A 25595-nucleotide genomic window follows, 5' to 3' on the forward strand; every position below is an offset into this window, starting at 1 on the left:
GTTTATGTAGCATTTTAAAGTGAAAAGAGCATATGCATTACATCATTTCATTTAAAATCATATACATGTAGGTAGGTATAATAAATGCATAAACCAATATAGCTCTCTTAGGGTGATGGGATTACAGATACTTTTTCTTCCTTCTATTTTTTAATTTCCTCAAGAAAGTGAGATTTTAATAACTATAATTTTTAAGAAGTGAATTTATTTTTGTAAATAGGACTGGAAAAGCCTTGTGCAGAAAGCTTCTGCAGAGGTATATCCAGACACCTTTCCCACCAACTTCAAGGTCAGGAAGAGACCTGCAGATCACTCAGAGTTTGGGGACTGCCAACTCATGTCTCTAGCGCCTGTAATGTTTCTCAGTATAACTTGTGGAAGGGGAAAAGGGAGGGGAACCAACACACTGGCTGGGATATCAAAGCAAACCTGTCGGCCTGCCAACAACCTCTAAGAGCAGCTCTGCCACAAGAGTAGGTCAACGTCCACTGGACCATGACAATGCTTCCCCGCTAACTCCCCAGAGGAAGATCACACTGGAGGGGGGAAACATAGCCTCATTTCAACCATGGGTCCCTTGCTAAGCTCGGCATGTCAGCTCAGACAGCACCTGAAGCTAAGGACTCCTGTAATAAGCTGACAGAAGCAGCTCCAACACATCAGCATAGCCTCGTGGCTCTGGAAAGAGGGACGCTTGGCTTCATGTAATGAAGCTGAAAAAGCCCCAGTTTCCATCAACTTGCTGGCTGCCGAACCAGTTAATAGAACGAGCCTTATTTCCACCAGCAGCACAGCGTGCTCGAGAATGGAAGTTTGAAGTCCAACCCAGATTTGAACCTCCCCTTCTTTTCTTTAGCTCTTCTGCTTGGCAACTGTCTTACCCGTTCTGAGCTTCGGGTTCCTCGGGGATCTTCAGGAGAGCTATGAAGATGAAACAAACTATGTGCAAAGCACGTGGTAGAGAAGTTTAGTTTATGCGTGGGTATGCACATGCACAGAAAGAGGATGGATAAACAGAAAGCAAAGTGGTGACAGAGCTAAATTAGAAAAACACCTGGCAGATACTAAATCTCAGTAAATACAAATCATTACTATCGCTAGAACAAAGATTAGTGAGCTACAGTCATCCACCAACAGACCAGAAACCAAACATGAGGGCTTGAGACACAATACCCTGTGGCTATAGTCAAAGTCTCCAGGACATAAGACTGGCACTGGTATCTCAAAAAGGGAAGATACTGGATTAAAAAAAAAAAAAATCACACCCAAGTCCCACATATATCAGGAACATAAGATCTGAAATAACTACTGGTTTTACTTTAAACGGAACATAAACTAAATGACCCAATAAAAAGTGACATGGACATATATACACTACCACATGTAAAACAGATAGCTAGTGGGAAGCAGCCACATAGCACAGGGAGATCAGCTCGGTGTTTTGTGACCACCTAGAGGGGTGGGATAAGGGAGGGTGGGAGGGAGGCTCAAGAGGGAGGAGATATGGGGATATATGTATATGTATAGCTGATTCACTTTGTTACAAAGCAGAAACTAACACACCACTGTAAAGCAATTATACTCCAATAAAGATGTTATTAAAAAACAAAAAAGAAATTAAACTCCCTCTCATGTCCCTAATTAATTTTTTTTTTTTTTTTTTTTTTTTTTTTTTTTTTTTTTTTGCTGTACGTGGGCCTCTCACTGTTGTGGCCTCTCCCGTTGCGGAGCACAGGCTCCGGACGCGCAGGCTCAACGGCCATGGCTCACGGGCCCAACCGCTCCGCGGCATGTGGGATCTTCCCAGACCGGGGCACGAACCCGTGTCCCCTGCATCGGCAGGCGGACTCTCAACCACTGCGCCACCAGGGAAGCCCCCCTAATTAATTTGAACAGGAAAAAAAAACAATTGCAGGGCTTCCCTGGTGGCGCAGTAGTTGAGAGTCCGCCTGCCGATGCAGGGGACACGAGTTCGTGCCCCGGTCTGGGAAGATCCCACATGCCGCGGAGCGGTTGGGCCCGTGAGCCATGGCCGCTGAGCCTGCGCGTCCGGAGCCTGTGCTCCGCAACGGGAGAGGCCACAACAGTAAGAGGCCCGTGTACCACAAAACAAACAAACAAACAAAAAAAAAAAAATTGCATTCAGCAAAGCTTCCCATGTTGACCAACATAAGCTAGGTTACAAGTCTAGAGGTTGTTTAAATTAGTACGTAAATATATTAGTAGGACTTCCTATTCATCAATGAACTACTATTTTGCCAAGCAGAGAGTTAGGCCCCTTAAAAAAGGAGTGTGTTGCATGAGTGGGATTTCTGATGCCCTCCAAAAATAAGATTAATACCAAAGCTGAGCGCTAAATTCCTACATATTCCTTTAAAAAAAAAAAAGTGTCAAGCAACAGGTGTCCAGATGTTGAGGAATGCTTCTTACCTAGAGGGCTTCCTAAAACGGGTCAGAACTGATCCCACCATTACCCCACTCTGGCCCTCACCTTCTCCCCAGTCTGTATGAGAAGAGGACCAGGGTGTGGAGAAGCTGGTCATTGGAACATGCAGTGTTGACCAGGTTCCTGCAGTGAGGTGTATTTCCCCTTTCCAATGTAATTTAAGAGAGTATTACAGAACAGCTTAAAAACTGGGGGCACCTGCAAGGGGAGAAAATTTGTTTCCCCAGTTGGAAATCTTCTCAAACAATGGACTTGTTCATCTGTCCCATGACTAATTGAAGAGGAAAGAGAATTCAAGAGGACTGGCCAAACAGAGAACAGGCAGCATTGGGGGAGCATCTGTCCAGGTTATTTAGTAGAACAAGGAGATGAGAGCTTAGAGAACAAAAGAACATAGAAGGCAGCTCAACTGGAGCCATTTTATGTGCATCCCTGCATGGGGACCAGGTGAGAGGACCTTATTAGCATAAGGCTGTGGGACAGACATCTGGGAGAGGATGCTCTAGGGATGTTATTAATGCCACTGGCCAAACAGGTGACTTCCCCTCCTTCCAGGTACATGGCAGGATCACCCTTAACTTCCCCACTGATGTGGAATCTGGCCATGTGACTTGCTTTATTCAAAAGAATGCCTCATTTAAGACAAAGCACTGAGCTTCTAGTGCAAGGCCCTGCAGCACACACTTCCTCCTGCCATGGTGACTGTGAACCCACAGAGATGGAGTCTTCATCAGCCTGCTGTCCTGTGGACAAGACAGATCAGAGTCCTACCAACCCATGAGAGATAGGTGCACCAGGGAGAAATAAGCCCTTGTTTTAAGCCATAAATATCATTTTTGGAGTTATTTGTTACCACGGCATAACCTAGCCTATCCTGACTGATAAAAAAGCAAAAGGAAGGAAGAGGTTCATCTGGAGTCAAACAACCCCACCAAGGAATTAGGTAGTAGGCAGGTCCCCTGCCTGGCCCTCCAGAGAACCCACCTTGATGCCAATCCTGGGAGGAAAAGGATTAAACAATAAATTATATATTCACCACCACACCAGCTCCTCGAGCCACAAGTCTAGACCACGCAGGCGAAGTGAAAGAGAAAACTCCAAATCTGTTCACGAGATGCAAGTTTTAAACTCAACAGGCCTTAGTTTTAAAGCTAAAAATGATGGAAAACTATGGAATGTGCCCAAGATGTTATTAAGGGAAAGCTGCGATTAAAAATAAACAAAATTGTCTCATGTTTATTTCCTAAAAATAAGCTGGTTGCCCATACATGTTTGGCAAACAGGGACATGTGTTTATGACTGATCTCAGAAAACTGCAGCTGTTCACCATTTCCTTAAAACACACACACACACACACACACACACACATTACTGAAATAATCCAAAAAAGACAATCAATACTGCCCCAAGACAATCAGCTCTAATTGGCCCTACCAGCCATAGTGTACTAATCCTATTATGTGGCCTTCCTGCTTCTTTTAGAGATAGAGTTGTTTTTCTGTGCACAAAGAAGTTACACCCTACAGGGAGATAGAAAGGATTAGGATATCATGAAATAATGTGTTGAAGAGAAGCGGGCTTAGAGCCCAACCATGCTACTGAGAAGGGTGTGCACTGAACAGCCAGAGTATGGACATCAGGTGTTACAGGGAGGAGACCCATTAACATGTAAAGGTTCTCTGACTTTCTACTCTATGTCTTCAGCCAAGAGAGACAAAGTCAAACTACATAACAAGCTATTGGAAGAATAGGAAGGGAGAGAAGAGGAAAGGTTTATGGGGCTGTCATGTAAAAGACTCCTGAGTAACATAGGGACCAAAAGAACACAGGGAACAGAGGTTTTGAGAATGTAGTTGTGGGTTATGAATTGGATCTTCCCTAGCATACTTTGAAAGACAGAGAGAAAAACTGGAATTCTTTCCGAAATCCTTTGGCTGCTGGACTGTGCATCTGTGAGCAGAATTTTAAACAAAGCCTTGACTGTGCGGGGCCCTGGGATTTATTTGGGTGACAGATCCTGCTGCAGAGACTTCTCTGCTCACAACATCCTTCCATTTGCCCTCTTTATCCAATCCTCCCCAAAAGGCACAGCACAATTCAGAACATCCTTCTCCCCACAAGCCTCCCTGACCTCTCTTATGGGATTGGATGATCCTTGCCGGGGTTCCCAGAGCATCCTGTGCTTCCCTGCATTCACTCACATTGCCTATGGTATGACTGTTTATTTTTCTGTTTATCCAAGTAGAGCATCAGCTCCTTAGGGCCATGATTTAGTATGGAATTTCCACATTTGTGAGCCTGGCATCATGTCTAGCACACACGTATTCAATAATTAAGATGATCTAGTCTCCCTCAAGCTCAAAAATTTACTTCACCAAAATAATGAGAGGAAAGTGATTCTCACCTGCTCCCGTATCCATATAACACAAGCTGAGTTTCTTGCCTGTGCACCAGACTCTCTGCTACCTCTGAAGAGCCTCAGCTACTCTGCGTGTCAGTCTTCTACGCTATGAAAACATCTCACATGAATACTCACTCTGTGGAGCGGGGAGGAGAGTGGAGAGTGTGTGCGGTTTAAAAATTATGACCGACGACAAGCATCTAAAAAGTTATGCAGATTGGTTTGTGTGTCAAGGTCCCACTTTAGACAACTAGTAACAGAGTGGCCAAGCCTGCCACAGGTCTATATAAAAGCCACAACAGAAGGGGTCCTCCAGAGATGTGGAAAGGGGAGCAGAGGTGGGCAACATGGGTTTTCTTCTCTTTGCTCCGTGTCCACAAAAGTACGCCCAAGAACTCAATGAGCCTTTTGACGTTAACTCAAGGCTAGAAAGGAGAATGATCCACTGTTAGCTTAGCATCACACACGACTTATGTTGGCGGCAAGTTAATCTTCAAAGTGGAAAGGGTCTTTCAGACCAGACCAAAAAGAAGATCTTTCTCCACACTCCTACCGATGCCTAAGATATCCAACCTTCCCCAGGAGTGAGACCAGGCAGGGCAGAGATAGCAACTCATTGGGGATGTAAAGGACAGAAACTGATGGGCCTTGAGGAGGATGCAGAATAAAGGAGAAAAAGAAGAGCACTTTTTAATGGGGAAAGGGGACACGATGGAAATGCCCAGTGGGACAGGGCACATGCATGGTACACCGTCATCCTGACCTAAGGCTTCACATCCATGGAAAGAAGCCAGGGAAACATGCAAATAGGCGAGACAAACTACCCTCCTCATCTCCGCTACCATATGGATTCAGTGCAGACTGGCAGACTACGCAAACCAGAAGTAAAGGCTTGATCAGCTAGCCTCTGGGAGGCTGAGTGGGCCTGATCACTTTCTTATGGGTTCTGCCCCCGTTCCCATCCCAAAGTGCTACAATTACACAGGGAAAGAGAAAAGGCCTCCCAGTACATCCTCAAACATGTACTGAACATCTGGCAGCCTCAGAGAGACCAGAATTCAAGGGCCAAGGCCCTGCAAAGTGAGAGAGTGGTATGGACATATATACACTACCAAACGTAAAATAGATAGCTAGTGGGAAGCAGCCGCATAGCACAGGGAGATCAGCTCGGTGCTTTGTGACCACCTAGAGGGGTGGGATAGGGAGGGTGGGAGGGAGACGCAAGAGGGAGGAGATATTGGGGTATACGTATAGCTGATTCACTTTGTTATACAGCAGAAACTAACACACCATTGTAAAGCAATTATACTCCAATAAAGATGCTAAAAAAAAAATTGAAAAAAATTTTTTAAAAAAAGAGCCAAGGCCCTGGAATACAGAAGCTCACAAGCCAGGTGTGCCCCCAGCAGGCGAAACAAGAACCCAGGGTGAGGAATACGCTCTCTAGTACGAAGCTGTGTGGTGCGGGCTGTCACTGCTACAGAATTCAGAGGAGCAGGTGGATAAAATCTGCTGTGCAGCATATGAGAAAGAAGTGAGTTGTGAACAAGGATCATCTTGTTGGAAGTAACGGCTACTACCCAAGATGTGTGGCAAAACGAGATTCAAGGGAGAGTCACCAGCCCAGCCATCTGGAGACTGTCAGTTTTTGGGGGAACAGAAATATTTTTATGCTGCATTTTCCTGCTCCTCAGGGAAACAAAATCAAACAGTGTCTCTGATTCACAGTGCAGGCAATTTACCCTGATTCACAGGTAAATACACAACATCTCACACAAAAACTCCCTGTGGCCATCTATCTTGGCAAAAAATAATAAAAATCGTATGGTTTTTTAATATACCTGATTGACTGTGATGATGCATCAGATTTCCTCAAGATATAAAAAATAATGTGCTTGATTCATTCTTCCTTCTCTTGGCACTGGCAAAGGCAAGTATCTAGAACCTGAGGCGCTCATGTCCTAGAATGTAAGCTCCACTGGGGCAGAGAATTTTATCTCTGTCCCAGGGCCTCAGACAGTCCCTGTCACACTAATTCCTTAAATGAATGATGAAAAGAATGACCCCCGCATATGCCCCTCACCATCTGCCTCATCCACCTAGACTACACCCCACATTAAAAAATCATCCTCATAAAAGGAACAACCATATCTCTAAGGCCAGCATTTCTCAACCTTGGTACAGTTGACACTGTGGGGTAGGGGGGCGTGCAGGGAGTCATGTGCATGGTAGGATATTTAGCAACACCCCTGGCCTCTACTCACTAGATGCCAGTAGCACCGTCCCCGCCCCCTGCACCCCACCCCCAGTTGTGGCAATCAAAAATGTCCCCAGACATTGCCAAACATCCCCTGGGGGCAAACTTTTCCCTAGTTGGGAATCACTGCTGTAGGCCTGCAGACAGCTCCCTAAGAGCTGACAGATGCAGAGAACTCATGTTTCGCATCTCCTGCATGATGCTGAGACAGGGGAAACCCTTCTCCCTGCCTCTTCTGAAGTGAGCACAGCGGAAGGCCTGAGGTAGGAGGAAATACTGGCTAATTAAAGTCAGGCAGGGCTTCCCTGGTGGCGCAGTGGTTGAGAGTCCACCTGCCGATGCAGGGGACACCGGTTCGTGTCCCGGTCCAGGAAGATCCCACATCCCGCGGAGCGGCTAGGCCCGTGAGCCATGGCCGCTGAGCCTGAGCGTCCGGAGCCTGTGCTCCGCAACGGGAGAGGCCACAACGGTGAGAGGCCCGCGTACCGCAAAAAAAAAAAAAAAAAAAAAAGAAAGTCAGGCAGATGTCTTGAACACAAATGAAGACTGAGATGGGAGCCCCAGCCTTGTCGGTATTTGACAGGAGAGACCATTTTACCACCAGGCTGGGAATGAAGTGGGTTTCTAATGATCTCCTCTCACCCTCGTCCACCACAAGGGTATGAAAACCTCTACACGTTGTAGCAGTAGCAGGGGATCTGCCGGTAGCAATTTCACTTAGAATCGGACTTGGAGAATCTGCTCCTGCCCCTAATTATGAACGAGGTTGGGATTTGTTAATATCTCCACAACAAGTTTAATGTCTCCACAACAAACTCAGGAGGGACCAGAGAAACATTCCTCCCACTTGGGACTCTTGCAGGCATCATCTTACCTGTATTAACTCAGTACCTGCACATATCTTGGCATGTCAAGCTTCTATCACATTCTCCTTCTTTACCAAAAAATTCACTAATAGCCAATGCTGGCAAGGGTGCAATAAAACGTACCTTCCAGAATTCTGGGGGAAGAATCAATACAACATGGTAACATACACCAATGGCCTTTAAAATGCAATGTCAGTACACCATGTATCTCTACTTCTGGGAATATATGGTAAGGAAATCTAACTGTTGAAAGGCTCACATGCCCAAATGTTCATCATATAATTATTTACATTAAGGAAAAATGGAAGCAACCAATTATTTACTGTCAGATATTTTAGTCTGGTATATTGCAGTATGTACAGTCAATGGACTAATATATACCATTAAAATGTCATTTACAAACAACAGCATCATGCTATCCTAAAATGTTTATGCTGTGTCATTAAATGAAAAAAAGAGAGACAGAGAGAGAGAGAAAACCAAATCATATTAGCAGCATGATATCAACCATGAAAATAAAAACTCTGACATTAAGACTTTGGGAAGGGGCTTCCCTGGTGGCGCAGTGGTTGAGAGTCCGCCTGCCGATGCAGGGGAAACGGGTTCGTGCCCCGGTCCGGGAAGATCCCACATGCCGCGGAGCGGCTGGGCCCGTGAGCCATGGCCGCTAAGCCTGCGCATACGGAGCCTGTGCTCTGCAACGGGAGGGGCCACAACAGTGAGAGGCCCGCGTATAGCAAAAAAAAAAAAAAAAAAAAAAACTTTGGGAAGCAAATAGACCTCCCCACCACACACACACACAAAATGTTAACAGTGACTGCATATGGGAAGGAAGTAAATTATTTCTCTTTTTCTGTATCGTCTAAATCCTCTTTCCAAATTAGCTCTGTCTTTCAACTAGGAAAAGAACAATTTAAAGTCAAGAGAACAAAACTCACAATAGAGCATAAATATATCCCCTCCATATTCCCTTTAACCTAGTTTTCCCCCCAATGTTACAAAAGAACATTGTGTAAGTTTAAGGTACACAAGTGATTATTTGATTCACGTATGTACTGTGAAATGATTACCAATCATAATAAAATTAGTTAACACATCCATCACCTCATATAATTACCACTCTGATGTTGTTGTTATGGTGAGAACATTTAAGATCTACTCTCCTAACAAGTTTCAAGTATACAATATAGTATTTTTACCTATAGTCTAATGTTACACATTAGATTCCCAGAACTTACTTGCCTTATAACTGGAAATTTGTACCCTCTGACCAACATCTCCTTATTTCCTCCATCCCCTGGCAAATATCACTCTACTCTCTGTTTCTATGAGTTTGGTTTTTCTAGACTCCACATAAATGATACCATACAGCAATTTTCTTTCTCTGACTTTTATGTCACTTAGCATAACACCCTCAAGGTTCATCCATATTCTCACAAATTGCAGAATTTCCTTCTTTTTCATGGTTGAATAATATTCCATCGTGCATATATCCCATATTTTCTTTATTCATTCATGTATCTAGGGGCACTAAAGTTGTTTCTGTGTCTTGGCTATTGCAAATAATGCTACAATGAACATAGAAGTGCAGATATCTCTTCAAGACAGTAATTTCCTGTGTTTTCATGTAGGAGTTTTATGGTATCGGGTCTTTTTTTTCGGGGGGGGGGTTATAGTTGCTTTACAATGTTGGGTTAGTTTCTGATGTACAACAAAGTGATTCAGCTATATATATACATATATCCCCTCCCTCTTGGACCTCCCTCCCTCCCACCTACCCCCATCCCAACCATCTAGGTCACCAAAGAGCACCGAGCTGAGCTCCCTGCACTATACATCAAGTTCCCACTAGCTATCTGTTTTACACATGGTAGTGTATATTTGTCAATCCCAATCTCCCAATTCATCTAACCCCCTCTCCCCGCCCCGCCATGTCCACATGTGCATTCTCTACATCTGCATCTCTATTCCTGCCCTGCATCTGTACCATTTTTCTAGATTCCACATACATGCATTAATATACAATATTTGTTTTTCTCTTTCTGACTTACTTCATTCTGTATGACAGACTCTAGGTCCATCCACCTCTCTACAGGGAAGAAGCTCCTTGACATTGATCTTGGCAGGAATTTTTTGGATATGACACCAAAAGCACAAGCAACAGAACAAGTGGGACTACATCAAACTAAAAAGTTTCTGCACAGCAAAAGAAACCATCAACAAAATGGAAAGGCAACCTATGAAATGGGAGAAAATACTTGCAAACCTTGTACTGGGTAAGGGGTTAATATTCAAAATATATAAGAAACTCATACAACTCAATGACAAAACAAAACCTGATTTAAAAAAAGGCTGAGGAACTGAATAGACATTTTTCCAAAGAAAACATCTAAATACCCAACAGGTTCATGAAAAGACGCTCAACAACAGTAATCATCAGGGAAATGCAAATCAAAACTATAGTGAGATATTACTGCACACCTGTTAGAGTGGCTATTATCAAAAAAAAGAAAAAAAAAGAAATAGCAAGTGTTGGCGAGGATGTGAAAAAAGGAAACACTTGCTCATTGTTAGTGGGAATGTACACTGATTCTGCCACTATGGAAAACAGTGTGAATGGTTCCTCAAAAACTTAAAAATAAAACTACCATATGATCTAGCACTCTCACTTCTGCGTATACAGCCAAAGGAAATGAAAACAGGAGTTAAAAAAGATATCTGCATTCCTATGTTTCTTACAGCATTATTCACAATAGCCAAGATATGGAAACAACCTAAGTGTCCATCAACAGATGAATGGATAAAGAAGATGCGGTGTATATATGCAATGGAATATATTCAACCATGAAAAATAAGGGAATCCTTCAATTCGTGACAACATAGGTGAAACTTGAGGGCATTATACTGAGATGTCAGAAAGAGAAAGACAAATACCATAAAATGTCACTTACATGTAGAATCTAAGAAAACTAAACTCACAGAAACAGAGAGTAGAATGGTGGTTACTAGGAGCTGGGGGGTGGGGGAATTGGGGAGATGTCGTCAAAGGGTACAAACTTGCAACTAAGAGATGAATAAGTTCTAGAGATCTAATGCACAGCATAGTGGTATAACCAACTGTTATTATATAGTTTGAAGTTGCTAAGAGCCTAGATCTTAAATGTTCTCACCACCAAAAAAATAATGATGATGGTAAGTGTGTGACATGACAGAGGTGTTAGCTAAAGCTACAGTGGTCATCATATTGCAATATGTACATGTATCAAATCAACACTTTGTACATCTTAAACTTACATAATGTTACATGTCAACTGTATCTCAATTTTTAAAAAGTCCACATAAACAGGAAAAAAAAGACAGTAATTTCATTTCCTTCAGATATATTATCAAAAGTGGGACTGCTGGATCATGTGGTAGTTCAACTTTTAATTTTTTTTTAGGAACCTTCATGTTCTCCATAGTGGCTACACCCATTTACAATTCCACCAACACTACACAAGGCCTCCCTTTTCTCCAATCCCCACCAACACTTGTTATCGCTCGTTGTTCTGATGACAGCCATTCTAACAGGTGTGAGGTGAAAGCACGTTGTGGTCTTGATTTGCATTTCCCTGATGATTAGTGAGACTGAGCATCTTTTCATGTACCTGTTGGCCATTTGTATATCTGCTTTGGAAAAATGTCTGTTCAGGTCCCTTTCCCATTTTTCATTGAATTTTTTTTAGGGGGGGCTATTGAGTTATATGAGTTCCTTATATAGTTTGGATATTAACCCCCTATCAGATAGATTGTCTACAAATATTTTTTCCCATTCTGTAGGCTGCTTTTTCATTTTGTTGATTGTTTCTTTTGCTACAGAATCGTTTTAGTTTGATGCAGTCCCATTTGTTGACTTTCACTTTTGTTGCTTATGCTTTTGGTGTCATATTCCAAAAGTCACTGCCAAGACCAATGTCAAGGAGTTTTTCCCCCTATGTTTTCTTCCAGGAGTTTTACAGTTTCAGGTCTTATGTTTAAGTCCTCGAGCCATTTCTAGTTAATTTTTGTGAGTGGTATAAGATAGGGGTCCAATTTCATTTTTTTGCATGCAAATACCCAGTTTTCCCAACACCATTCATTGAAGAGACTACTTTTTCCCAACTGAGCTACCCTAGTTTATTTTTGTCCTTAGCACTTGCAACCAACTGTTGTATCTTAATCTGTGTATTGTTTTTCTCTCTCAACTAGAACATAGGCTCCATAAGGGTAGGCAAGTACCTGATATGTAATAGATGCTCAGTACATTTTGGTTGAAATGGATTATGAATTAGATTGTGAAATTTTTTTTTTAAGTCTACAATCAGTAAAACAAAAATGTTGCTCCCAGTGAACTTTCATACACTAATGGAGGGAGAGTAACTGGCAGAACCATTTTTGGAAAACTATTTAACCACATCTCTGAACACTGAACATTCACCTACCTTATGAGCAATGGATTCCACAGCTAGGTATGCACCCGAAAAAATGTACACATAGATGCACCAGAAGACATGCCCAAGAAACTGCTATTCCATAACAGCCAAAACCCAGAAACTACCCAAGTGTCCCTCCACAAAAGAATAGGTATATTAAGTTGTGGAGTATTTACACAGCACTGAGAATGAACAAACTACAGCCACACATAACAATGTATCACAAACTGAATGCTGAGCAAAAGAATCCAGACACACACACAAAAATACATCCTTATGATGCCATCTATAAAAGTATAAAAACAGGCAAAACTAATCTATAGTGTTGTAACTCAGGAGAGCTCTTCCCTGGGAGGGGGACAGGCAGTGAGTGTGGGGCTCACAAGACGGACTTCTCAGATGCTGGTAACATTCCGTCCCCTGACTGGGCCACTGGATGTATGGTGTGTTCGCTGCGTGAGAGCACATCAGGCGGCACATGCATGACTGGTACCCTCACCCCGCACATCTTCCCCTCCAGCGAAACATACTCCCTACCTATGCAGGGCTGCTGAGGACCAGGACTCTTTTGCGATTCCCTCTCCACTCGCTACAGGCCTTGACCTGGAGCCAGGACAAGGCTCAACACATCACGTTTCAGCATTTATACACATCAAGTCCTGTCTCACCTAAATGTTCCACCTCGACTGTATTGACCGACAGCCTTTTGTTGCCAGTGTCTGGGTCCTAAACTCAGGCAAAATAGCAGGGGCCACTCATGTATGTCAGTAAGAGTTGAATTAAGCTCATGTGGCTTGACCACCAGACAGATTCAGAGATGAAGGCTTACGTGACTTTCTCCCAGAAACATGGCCCAGGTCCCAAGGCCTCTGGCCTCTGGACATCCAGCTTGCCAGGACTGCTCTCGTCCCTTTGTAGACCAGGCCTTTCCCTTTGCAGAGGAACCCTCAATAGACACCAAGCACCTCTGTCTCTTCTCTTGGTCTTAGACAAGAGGGCTGTAGACTCCAGAGGACAGGGAGGATGTTTTGCTCCCTGCTACATCTTACTTGCCCACACAGTGCCCGGTACATAGTAGTCTGGCCAATGAGTATCTGTGATATGAACATATGAATACATGAACAAACAAACAAAACTACTGAATCTGTGCACCAGGCTCTGGTTACTAGAGAGGTGAGGATCTAGGTTCAGGATGACCATGGGAAGAAAGAAATATTCTTTAAAACACATGCAAAGGTCTTTCTGAGGTAGGAGGAACTTTTAAACCACCAACTTAATCTTATTTAAAAAATCACACAATTTATCTAACACCAGGAAAGACAGCATTATTTTATCTTTACCACGGATAGCATTTTCACTCTTTCACTCATTTCATCTCATTCAAGATAGCTGGTCAAAGGTTACAGACCAGGTGCAGAGTCACAGCAAGGCTGGCCGGCTCTGATGGGAAGCAATGCCTTGGCCTGACGGAAGTACTGGACACACCAACCCCACCAAAGTCACAGAGGAGTCAGCGTGTCCCATGAGCACACAAAGACCTGGAAACTTCCCAATTATCCCTTAACAATGGGGCTATTGAAACACTCCAAATAACCACACAAGTCTGTTCAATACATTTAACTACTTTCTTCCTCTTGGCAATAGTTTTGCCAATTATAGGTGCCATTAATTAGAGGAAATTCAGCAACATAGAGTAAAGCAAAATTTGAGAGTTTGTTCAGTGGGCAACAAGGAATACTGCCATGTCTTGTTGATCCTCATAAATTTTCTAAACTTTGACAAGTCTTTGCTTTTATTGTTCCCTGATCTTTCCAAAATGATCTGGCCAACCAAGTATGAAGATTTACTATACCAAGAAGAGAGTTGCAGGTAGTACCACTGTCCAGCCCATATCCCTCAGACCTTCTCTGTGTTTCCAACTGATAGTACAGTCTTCCCTCTACATCCATGGATACAGAGCCCATGGATATGGAGGGCCACCCGTACTATGCCATTTTATATAAGGAACTTGAGCATCTGTGGAGTTAGGTATCCACAGGGGGTCCTGGAACCAATCCCACGCCGATACCAAGGGACAACTGTGATCTGCATCTCTGTGCCCACCTCCTGTGAGAGTAAACACTGTTTACTACATCCACCAGCTTCAATACCCACTTCTCCATAAACCAAAAGCCAATGTCAGAGTCAATGGAGTCAATGTCCTTCAGTTCATCTGTGCACAAAACATTATCAATCCTGCTAGAGAAGATGCAAAGTCAGACCACAGTCAGCTGTGATCAGGCCCCTTTGGAGACAGGAAATTTGCTGAGATGACCACCTGGGAGTTTGTCATGGAGAAGGTCCCACATCAATTCCACCAAGCTCATGTGCATAAGCAGCCCTGATGCCCTAGAAGCAGTGACAAGTCAAATGTCATTCTACTCCAGGAACACTTCATGACAATGGCTGCTGCTGAGACCTGTGCACATACACACATTGGAAAGCAAGCCCTTTCTTTCCATTGATGTCAGTGGTAGCCCTGTTGACATAAGGGGGAACTACAGCACTCATAATAATTTACTCCACATCTTCAAATGCTCATTTTGTCTAAACTTGTATTATTCATTGGTGCTAATGGTGTTTGCTATTAAGGATGAATAATAATTCTCCAGGGTTTTTCTGAAAATAGTCTGAGAACCACCTGCATCAGAATCAGCTGGATTGCTTATTTAAAATGCAGGTTCCTGGGTGCCACCCTTGACCTATTCAAGACTGCTCTGGACTAGGGGGCTGAGATCTGCATTTTAAACAAGCCCCAACAGTGATTTTTTTTTCAATATTATAAAGATGTAAGCCTGAGAACTGCTGCTCTAGCACCTTTCTCTGGGCATCTTCCCTTTTGTTTTGGCCATGAAGGGTCATCAGCAACTTGGCCTGGCCTTTCTTAGAAGTGAGTTAAAGTGATTCCATTTACATGGTGGGAAAGGAAGGGTAGAGCTAAAATACAAAGTGGAGTCATTTGCTCTCTGCTTGTTTGTTTTCTCCATGCTTTATCTCTGCAAAGATTGCCTGGAACACCTGCAATAAGTTCTACTTCCCTGCTCCAATCATAGGCACCAATGGACTTGGCATAAATTCCTGCTCACCCACCACATAATTATGCTGGGGAATACTGATGGTGTCTTCTGTAGTGTGATGTGTCACAGATCACACAGGAAGAGTTTACAAATTATTACAAATAATTGTATAATATGTCCTTCCTTCCTTCCTTCCCCACTGCACCAAAGAAAACTTCGTCCTAAAGGATCAAGGGAGAGGGTCTCTTGAGGGACGTATTTGCATAGAATCCTAAGGAGGGCAATGCAGTGAAGTTAATTTGGACATCAGTGTTATCCTTCCAGGAGAGTCTCCAGTAATTCACATCACTAGTCTGTGAAAGCACCTTACCTCCTCCCTCAAAATAAATCAACATCCTGACGTCTGTCACAGGGACACTGGAAGGACCCAGACCCAGGGGCTATGATGCCACATACTGTCCAGCCCTCCAACTGCATGCATGTCTAAACTCTGAGCCTTGTGTGTGGAAATCTTGGTTTCCATCTTTAGCTTCCAAGCCTGGCGCCCAGCTGGTTCTCAGAAATGGTAGCGGGCGGAGGGGGGTGGGAACGAGGGCAAGGAGCAGTCCATATATACCAGTCTCGTTTTTGAAACAGAAACTTCACAAATCACTCTGTCCAAGAAATTCTATGGTACGCTGATTTCTAAAGAGCAGTGGGAACTGTAGGAGCTCTAAAGCCCAGGACACTTGACCACAGAGGAAAGGAGAAACTCATGGGCCCCAGACACCAGAGGAACAGGAAGTATTTTTTAAAGGGGGAGGCAGGGCGAGGGCTATTTACATGACAGAGATGTCTGTGCCAGGACCTACAACCAGAAAAGTAAAAAAACGAACCACAGAGAACCGCAGACAGCCTTCCAGCCAGCAAGGAATAAAGACAGGCTCAAGGAAAATGGAACCAATTTCCCCAACATTTCTCCAAGACATGAGACAGAAAGCAACATCTATAGCTGTGTGTCAGCAACTCACTCATGCTCCCAGGGCCCAAGGTAAGAGAAGCGGCCCTCAGAAATTGTATCAGAATCACAGGTACTCCAGTCACCGAAAGATCATGAAAACCCCACAAAGCAGGTATGATCACTCCAGTTTTACAGATGAGGAAAGTGGTGCTGTAGCCAAGACCCAAGCTTATTCATGACAAGACTGGATGGTGAGCACAGGTTAAGAGGGGCCTCTTCACCAGGAAGAGCTTTTCACAGGTTCAGGGACTGTATCTGAATTGTAAAGGGGGTGAGCTTCTCTGTCAGGCTCACCCTGCCTCTCAAAAGCACGGCCCATCTGTTGGTATCCATAATCAGTCAATTACTAACAGAATGAAAGACACGTGTCAAAAGCCAGCATGACTTACTGGGGCCAGCCCTCTACAAGGAACACGTCCTCCTCATCCTGGAGGTGTGCAAAATCCTGGTATGGAATAGTTCACTCTGGCATTCATTCATTCACTCAGATTCAATCAAACATTCACTGAGCAGATTTCTGTGCTGGGCTCAGTGGTAAAGGTCTGGGGACAATGAGCTCTGTACATCAGATCTATAACTGAAAGGACTTATAAAGTTGTAAGGTCCTGCTTAGAGATAGGGGTTAGACCAAAAAAAAAAGATGTTTTTCAATGTGTATGTAACCTAGAATTTCCACCTACCAAACACTATAAACGCACATGTGCCAGTAATTCTACAGGCTTTCCTTTCCCAGGGATTCATCAAGAGGTGTGCTTAATAATTCAAATCAGTAAAATGCTAACAGACCACCTACTGTGTACAAGGCATGATAAGACTCAGGCTCTTACTTCAGGAAGAATACAACTATTAAAGAAGCTAAAATATAAATACATACAACCATAAATTGAGGAATAATGCATGAAAGTGTAATAGGAGTTGTTAATATTAATAAAAATAATAGCCTCCACTTAAGTATTAACACTTAATTGAGTATTAAGCCAGACACTGCTAACAGCTTCACTTATATCAGCCAATTTACTCTCCATGCCAACCCAGGGAGGCTGATCAACATAGTGGACTCCTGTGATGTTTGCCCACAAGGCATCCATTTCCCCTTAAGAAACTACCCTTTAACCTTCCTTTAACCGTGTAATCCAATGGAGTCCCCACCACCATTCTATGCCCAGGTCCCAGGCCCCACCCCAGGACTAGGCATGTACCTAGGCCCAGCCAATTAGCACATATTCTACCAACTTGGCCACAGTGATTTACTGGAGAATGGGTGCATAATACAGGTAAATCTGACAAGTCTCAATTCTGGGACTTTTGTGGCAATATGGAGACATAAAAACTACAGTATGTTATAAACGTGTAGTTGCCATGAGTCAACACATGGAACTAATCAGCCTGAGAACACAACCAACATGGGGGAAATAAAGCCCAAAGATGGGGGTGGGGAGATGGGGAAGTGGCAAGAAAATGATAAACATACACACACAAATCCGGTGGTGCAACCCGAGCCCACGGATCCAGCCTTATCTAGATGCATAGTTTATCAGTGGAATTTTCAGTTACACAAGTGAGTAAGTTTTCTTTTCCATTTAAGCCAGCTTGGACTAGATTTCAGTCACCTGCAGTTTGGAGTCCTCACCAATGTAAGGCGATCATCCCCCACTTACTAAATGAGAAGTCAGGGATTCAGAAAGGACAAACAGCCTGAACCTAAATTAACTGTATAAGGTTTTTTTTTTTTTCAGGGTTTGGGGGGGGCACAATGATTGTGTGCATTGAGACCAGAAACCTGCAAAAGAGTCAGCCTGTCAATTGCTCAGAGCCTATTTTTCCCCTTCATCCACCAGTTCCAAGGTGGAGACACATGAGTTGCCCGGCTATGGTCCCTTTTCTGCATTGTGAGTTTATTTCTTGTTTACCTCTACCCAGAGGGAGTAGTCCTCTAGGGTCCTGGCTTCATCCAGGGGTCTATAAACTCTTCCTTCTGGACACTGTCTTCTTTCTTAGTAGTGCACAAATATGGTACACCCTACAATTGACGGCATCTTACATTGGAGGAAATAGGACCAAAAACAAATACATGTAACCTTGGGCAAATTATTCAATGTCTTACAGGAAATTTCTTCCATTTGTAATTATCTCACCTGGGGAAATGAGACCAAGTATGAGCTTGGGTCTGACGAATTTCCTAAGGAATATAAAGTCACCTCCCCAGGGCTTCCCTGGTGGCGCAGTGGTTGAGAGTCTGCCTGCTGATGCAGGGGACGCGGGTTCGTGCCCTGGTCCGGGAAGATCCCACATGCCACGGAGCGGCTGGGCCCGTGAGCCATGGCCGCTGAGCCCGCGCGTCCGGAGCCTGTGCTCCGCAACGGGAGAGGCCACAACAGTGAGAGGCCCGTGTACCACACACACACAAAAAAAGTCACCTCCCCAGAGGAAAGGTAAAATGAGCCATCCTGAAGGTGTTCAAGTTCAGATATTGAGTGTGTTTGGTTTGAAATATACTACAATGAGTAAATGAGTAAGAAATGATTTATTATAAAATACTTAACTACTAACATTACTGTGTCTCCCCAAGCGAGATCAAATAGTTGAGCTAATGTTTATGTCCCACTCTTCCAGGGGAGGGGTACAGGTCTGATGATCCATTTGGGACCAGTATACAGGAGAATACTCCTGTACTCATCAGTATACAGGAGAGTACTTATCCTCCTAGCAATCCAGTTCTGCTGAAGCACTGTGGAGGCAGGGGTGGGAGGCCCAGGAGATACAGGGGAACTCAGCCTGGGAGGGTCAACTGGGGCAAAAGCTCTGCCATCCTTGCCAGGCAAAAAGTGGGTTCTCTCTACAAGGGCAAACTGAAGGTTAGGACAGAAAATACAAGAATGGTCTTAGGGCTATCAACTTTTAAACTGTCCCTTTATAATGATTCCTGTGAAATAATTTTTTCAGTGGTCGTCTAGTACAGGGGATTTAAGATAGTGGGTTCATTAAAGAAAGTCAGGGTGACAAACTCATTTAATTCTCCTTGAACCTGTTTAATCAAAATGATTTTCTGCTACTCTCTACTACAAGCCGAGTTTCTGTGGTGACAGATTAATGACTGATCCACTAAGCCACATCACCTCTCTTGTCACCAACCCCACCGACTAAGCCAGCCACCATTCTGTCAACAAGCCTCACTTGCCCTTGAAACTCATTATAGCTGAGACGTTAAGATCAAATGAGCAGATCGGATGCTCACTGCCACCCCAGTTCTGCTACAGAGACCACCAAATCCCACAGCGTGTGCACAAGAAGGAAAAAGCACGTGGGCTGGTCCTGTGGTCTCATTAGAATTACAAACTCAGGTCACTCCAGAGTAAGATAAATGGCAGCCAAGGCAACACTTGAGTCTTCGGGCCTGCTAAAGGTAATTATCCCAGAGTTAAATGTCAGGGCTAGTTTCATGAGTGCAAAAGAAAGAAAATGTCATGTTTGGTGTAAGCAACAATATTATTTTAATCAAATCAGAAGCTCATTATTAGCAGAAGATAAGGCCTGATGTGACCCCGACAATAACTTGTGTCCAGCGCCTGGCTTCCCACTCCACTTTGTCTCAACCTAAGGCTCCTCACTGATTTCCCTCAGACATAAAGCAGCAAAGACTTGTAGTGTGATACCAGTGGAGGCTCACAGCCAAAATCCACTCCGCTCTTGATGGGCTGCAGTGCAAGGGTCTCGCAAGAGTCTAGAGTCAGACTGCCTGGGTCCACTCCAGCTGCTCCACAGCCCAGCTCTGTGGGCAAGAGACTTCACCTCCCAGTAAATAAGAACAACAGTACCTCTCTCCTAGAATTATTATGAATATTAAATGAGATACTATATGTAAAGTACCTTAAACAATGCCTGGCACACTAAGTGCTGGATAAATGTTAGGTATCATCTATTTCTGCAATGTTTTCTTTTTTTTAATTTCAACCAGCATATATTACCTTTATAAGAAAAAAACTTTTTAAAAAAGATAACAGAATAAGAGAGAAATATTGACAGTGTAAGTTAAAGGATTTCATCCAGTAGACAAGTGGTTACCTGAGAGAAGAGATCACATTTATTTAACTTGCTCACCCTTTTGGCCACTGCCTAGCACATGGTAGACAGTCAAATATTTGCTGGAATGAATGGACGTACAAATGAATGTAGGAATTAACAGAGGAAATTTCCTTATAGTAATGGTTATGCAAAGCCAAATGAGATTCAGAAAAAATCAGGAAAATAGTTGTGGCATCCTGACCCCTCAACCTCAAACCACAGAGGATTTTAACTCTGCACGCCAGTTGGAGCAGCTGGAGGTGGGAAATTACTGTACAACTTAAAACAAACATCTGCCTTCTTTATCTTCTCCTTCTTAATACTGTATCTGTGCAAAAGTCTGGATCTCCATCTGGCCAAAACATCCCAACTGCTAGTCTTTATAAAAGAATAATGACCAAACTAACAGGCCACCAGTACACTTAGTAGCAAACATCTGTATGTTGTTATATTCCTCCTGGCTCCACTGCTCCAGGCAACAAGCCACAGAGTAGTTGTGAAAGTTTTACTTCTGGAAAGAAGGCGACAGATTATTTGTGTATCTAGAATAACAGGACCTCTTCAAAGCATTAAGTAGGGGCTATCAGGTCATCTCTGGCAACATCACAGCACACTTAACAGGCAGGGGAACACGGAGCACACGGCCCACCACCATTTCCATTTCAAATTTAGCCAATAACCACCACCAATGGGTATCATCAACTCTCTAAAAAGAGCCCTTAGTTTTCAGTTTCACAAGTTCAAAAATCCCTTCTAAATATCTCTCCCCCAAATGCAAAAAAAAGTGACAAGTCAGGGGAAAGGCAAGAAGTTTTCTTTCATGGTGATTTTCAAAAACTCACAAGCATCATAACAATCTCAGGGCCCGGTCTTTCAAAGTTATCAGTGGTTTCCACAAAACTCAAAAACAACAGCAGAAAAGCTGAGCTTTGCTAACCCTAAGCAAGGCCTGGCTCAGTGAAAAACGACCAGGCTGGCTGAGCAATGACACCATTAGCTGGGGCTTTACCAACTGTCCACTGAACTACTGGCTCCTGTAGGAAGCAACTTTTAGTCCCTGGTCCCAGGGGACCGAGGCTCTGTGGTCATTCCAAGTAAAAGGCCCAACTGAAGACACTTGGACTTGGCCTAAAAGAGCATCTAGTTTGCATTTCACAACACTTTAAAAAGGTTAATGGCATTAAGTTATGTCTGACCCACAGCTAGCAACAGAAGACTCCAGGAAGCATATAAAATGGTTGATGATTGAAGATATTTGTGATTTTGAAGCATTTTGGATGTTTTTAAAATAGTATGCTGGATTAAATTATCATTTTAAAAGAATACATGCTGCTAAAAATATTAGTTTAACACCTAAAATTGCTCCAGAAACAAAAAAGCAGTGCATTTGAACATAGAAGCTTTTCTCTTTCTGTTAAGTTTTGGACATTTTTACAAGGCGGAACTTCCTAATCATTCTAAGAATTATTTAGAATGTTCATTTAAAGTATGGATTCCCAGCACTCATCCCAGAACTATAGAATCAGAATCTCTGAGGAGGAAGGGGTGAGTGTGGGTGCTACAATTTAACAAGCACCCCAGGTGAGAGCTTCATGATCAGCCAGGTTTGTATCAATAAAAATACTGATCCAAGAATTTAAAATGTCACCATTTGCAAGGAAGATGAGAAGTGAAGAAAAGCTCAATCTTTCAAAATTTAAATCTGAATGGGAAACAAGAATAATTCCATATTTATGATACACCAAGACTAGAAAACCTTGAACAGACACAAAAGCAGAGTAAACCTTTCCATACCCAAAAGACCAACAAGCACAGCCGCTTTCCATCTGACCCAGCTGCCACACGAACCAAGGCGTGTGCAAAGGGGCCCTTGTCCTCCACACCTGGCCCAATCCTCCAGCTCCAGCCGAGTTAAGCATCTGCCCTGTTCCTCAACTCTATCTTAAATGTAATGGCAAAAGAAAGAAAAAAGCAAGATAATTCCTACCCTATAAGAGTCTGGGAATGGAAGCTTCCTTGGGGCATCTTTTGGGCATCTTGGCCATCTTTTTCAGCTGCAGGCAAAGGCAGTCAGTGCAGGGCTCCTTGGAGCGGAACCAAAAGGGGATCGAAGATGGTTAACAGACTAGATCAGGGACAGGGGGATGTGTGGCAGGGATCTCATGGTGCAGGGTGGTGGGGGGAGCAATAAGGCCTCAAATAACTTGTTCAATGAAAGTGTTTAATAGCCTCTTTCAAGGAAAAGACCACCATCAACTAGAGGGAGAGGGAAGAGGAACAGAGAGAAGAGAGATTAGTAAGCCCCCACTCAAGGCCTAGGCTCCTGTGGAATGGGACCTGGAGAGGTGCTCTTTAGAAAGTCCTAGAAGACACCTGGATTCATTGGATTCCTCAGGCCCTCCCTCTGCAAGGACTGGGCATGCCGGGCATGGGGCTAAGAGGAATCCAGTGTAGGAGGTGACTCGCACACATCTCCCACCTCAGGGAGCCCTGTGCCAAGAACAGGGGATCGGCGGTACGGTTCTCTCCCAAAGGCAGGAGTTCCGGATGTTAAGTACCATCAAAGTTTTTCCTAGTCCCCTAGAAGCGCAAGGCCCCAGCCACCTGGGGCGGCCTTTGAAAGAGCCGGCAGCAGCTCCCACAGCACAGAGGGGATGCCATCTGCTGGAAAGACTGCGTCAGGTGCCTCTAGTCCAGCATCCTCTGGGGCGTACCTGGGGAGCAGCAGCCAGCCTGAGGCAGAAACAGGCAGCAGATTGCCTCCGGGTGCCCAGGAATAACTTTCTCCCCTCCTACAGCTCCCCCAGAGGAGCAATCCTCTGCCACCCAGCCTCCCCCTCACGGCGGTGGACCAACTCCACGAGGTGCCTCCTCCCTTTCCCTTCCCCTAAAGACGCCAAGGGTCAAAACCACCATGCTCCCACCCAGCATTTTATCAGGCCTGTGGCCATGGCTCTCCGAACCTCCTGGGACACCTGCCTCCCTACTCAATGAGCTGGGCTCACCCCAAACCTAACCTCTGCAGCAGGCATTCTTCTGGAACACCCTAGAGATGGTCTAAATCGCCGCTGCCTAGGGAGGTCTTCCAGGGGGCTTGGCAAAGTCAACCATCAGCGTTAGGAGATCTCAGAGGCTTAAGGAGCCTCTCCCTCCGCAGCTGCTCCCTATTTACACCATGTTTAGTACAGTCACCTCCCCCAGTCCAATCAATACACACACCTGGTCCACAGGTAACAGGCGGAGAGCATCAAGCCTTCGAAGTTCTCTTTAAAGTTCCTCTCAGGCAAGATGAAGCCCAGGAACCCCGAACCCACAAGCTGCCTGCGAAGTCTGCCCCAGTGCCCTCCCCACCTGCTTCAGAGGCCCCTCCGAGAGGCTCCCCCGCCCCCCCGCAGGGCCCGGCGGCGGCTGTACTCACGTCTCGAAAGCGGTTCCAGTACTTGTCCCGGTCATACTGGGAGACTGTGCTCAGCCACTGGTCATTGTCCAGGAAATTGCCATTGTTGGGGCCCGCGCCTCCTGCGAGCGCGTCCAGGTGCCGGCTCTCGACCTGGAGGAAGCACCACGCCGCGGCGGCCGCCGCGAGCACCACGAACGCTGGCATCTGCGGGGCAGGGGCACGCGGGGGCGGTGAGCGGGAAGCCAGGGCGGTGGCGAGCTCCGCGCCGGGCGCCCAGGGCTGAGCGCCTCCGCCACCGGCCCCCGCTGTCGGCGTGGGGGGATCTCCCAGCAGGGACAGGGTCAGCCCTCGCACACCGGGGGCGGATCTACAGACCTAGGGACCCCGCTCGTGAATGGGGGGCTCAGTTACAAATGAAGAGGCTGCGTCACAAATTAGGGGCCGCTATCAAACTACAGAGGACCTTGTCATCTAGTCTCCGGGTGCTCCACTGGCCGCCACTCTCGGATAGGGGTTTCAGTACCTCTCCCCCCCAAAACGGAGAGCCCTAGATCCGCAAGGAGCACTCCCAGAGACGGTGCCCAGAGCCCCGGGGTAGGGAGACGGGGAAGAGGGCTCCGGTTGAATGGGGGGGGGGGCTCTCCCCTCGCCCGCCCTGCCGCTTCGGGGAAAGAGGGGCACGCGGAGATAGCCCCAGGCCCTGACCCGCCAGCCCCACGGTGGCCGCAGGGAGGTCCCAACTACGCCAAGTTGGGGCGCGGGGTTCTGTGGGACACGTACCTTGGGGCCCGGCCCGGGTCCCCGCGTCCGAGTTGCTCAAGCTCCTGTGGCGCGGTCGCCAAGAAGGCTCGCTCCCCTGCGCTCCTGCCACCCGCCGCCCAGAGTCCTGACGCTTTGTGAGCCCGCAGCGCTCTGGCTCCGCTCGCTCGCTCGGGCGCGGCGTCCGCGGGCGGAGGAGCCCGAGCGCACGAGCCGAGGCCTCTGGCGACCCCTGGCGGCTGCGCGCTGCTGTGGGGCGGGCCTGAAAGCCCCGCCGCCCCTGGTCCAGCTGCCAGGGATCTGGTTAGCCACATCTCAATGCAGGGATGAAATAAGCTTTCAGGCCCAAGCTGGTGAGAGACAGCTGAGGAGACTGAGGGTCAAGGCCAAGAAGCGGGCCAACGTTTGAGGCATTCTCAAAAGCAAGGTCGTGGGGCCACTTAAGTCAGAATCACCTTGTTGGGGGGAGGGGAGGGCTTCTTAAAAATGGGAATTCCTGGCTCACGCCCCAGACTTGCTGAATCAGCATTCCTTAGGAGAGCCTCCCCGAGGTGAGTGAATTTCTGCACTGCCCATCCCAGCTCATGCACCCGCCCGCATTTCTGCACATCCATACCCTATACCATGCCACCTGCTGTCAGCCTCTTAAAGACAGTATTTCTGGCCTCCATTGCTATCATTTCCACAGCTTTGTGTCACCACATTGACCCTGTGGGCATCCCTTGGTGTTCTTATACAGAGAAGCCCATATCTACTTCTGTCCCCACCCCCTTGGGAACTAGCCCCAGCACCAGCCTGTTGGGTTTTCCTAGAGGGGAGGGAGGGGAAGGAGGAGAACCAGGCCAGGCTTCAGGGACAGGACATAGAGGCAGGAGACCCAACCCCCATCGGCTTTCC

At 45.5% G+C, this 25595-nt stretch overlaps 1 protein-coding gene across 2 annotated transcripts in view; it reads right to left on the reverse strand.

Moving 5' to 3' along the window:
* Positions 1 to 24836, reverse strand: part of SPOCK1 (SPARC (osteonectin), cwcv and kazal like domains proteoglycan 1) — a 549178-nt gene extending 524342 nt beyond the window's left edge. For both annotated transcript variants that reach the window (XM_081233050.1, XM_081233049.1), the window contains exons 1-2: positions 24720 to 24836; positions 23958 to 24143 (exon numbers count right to left, since the gene is read on the reverse strand). In XM_081233050.1, coding sequence (XP_081089176.1) covers positions 23958 to 24143 — 186 coding nt within the window. In that variant the 5' untranslated portion in view covers positions 24720 to 24836. The remainder of the gene's footprint in view (positions 1 to 23957; positions 24144 to 24719) is intronic.
* Between the last annotated feature and the right edge of the window lie 759 nt (positions 24837 to 25595).

This window comes from Mesoplodon bidens (genome assembly GCF_964165515.1).
Source record: "Mesoplodon bidens genome assembly, chromosome: 4".
Taxonomy (NCBI): domain Eukaryota; kingdom Metazoa; phylum Chordata; class Mammalia; order Artiodactyla; family Ziphiidae; genus Mesoplodon; species Mesoplodon bidens.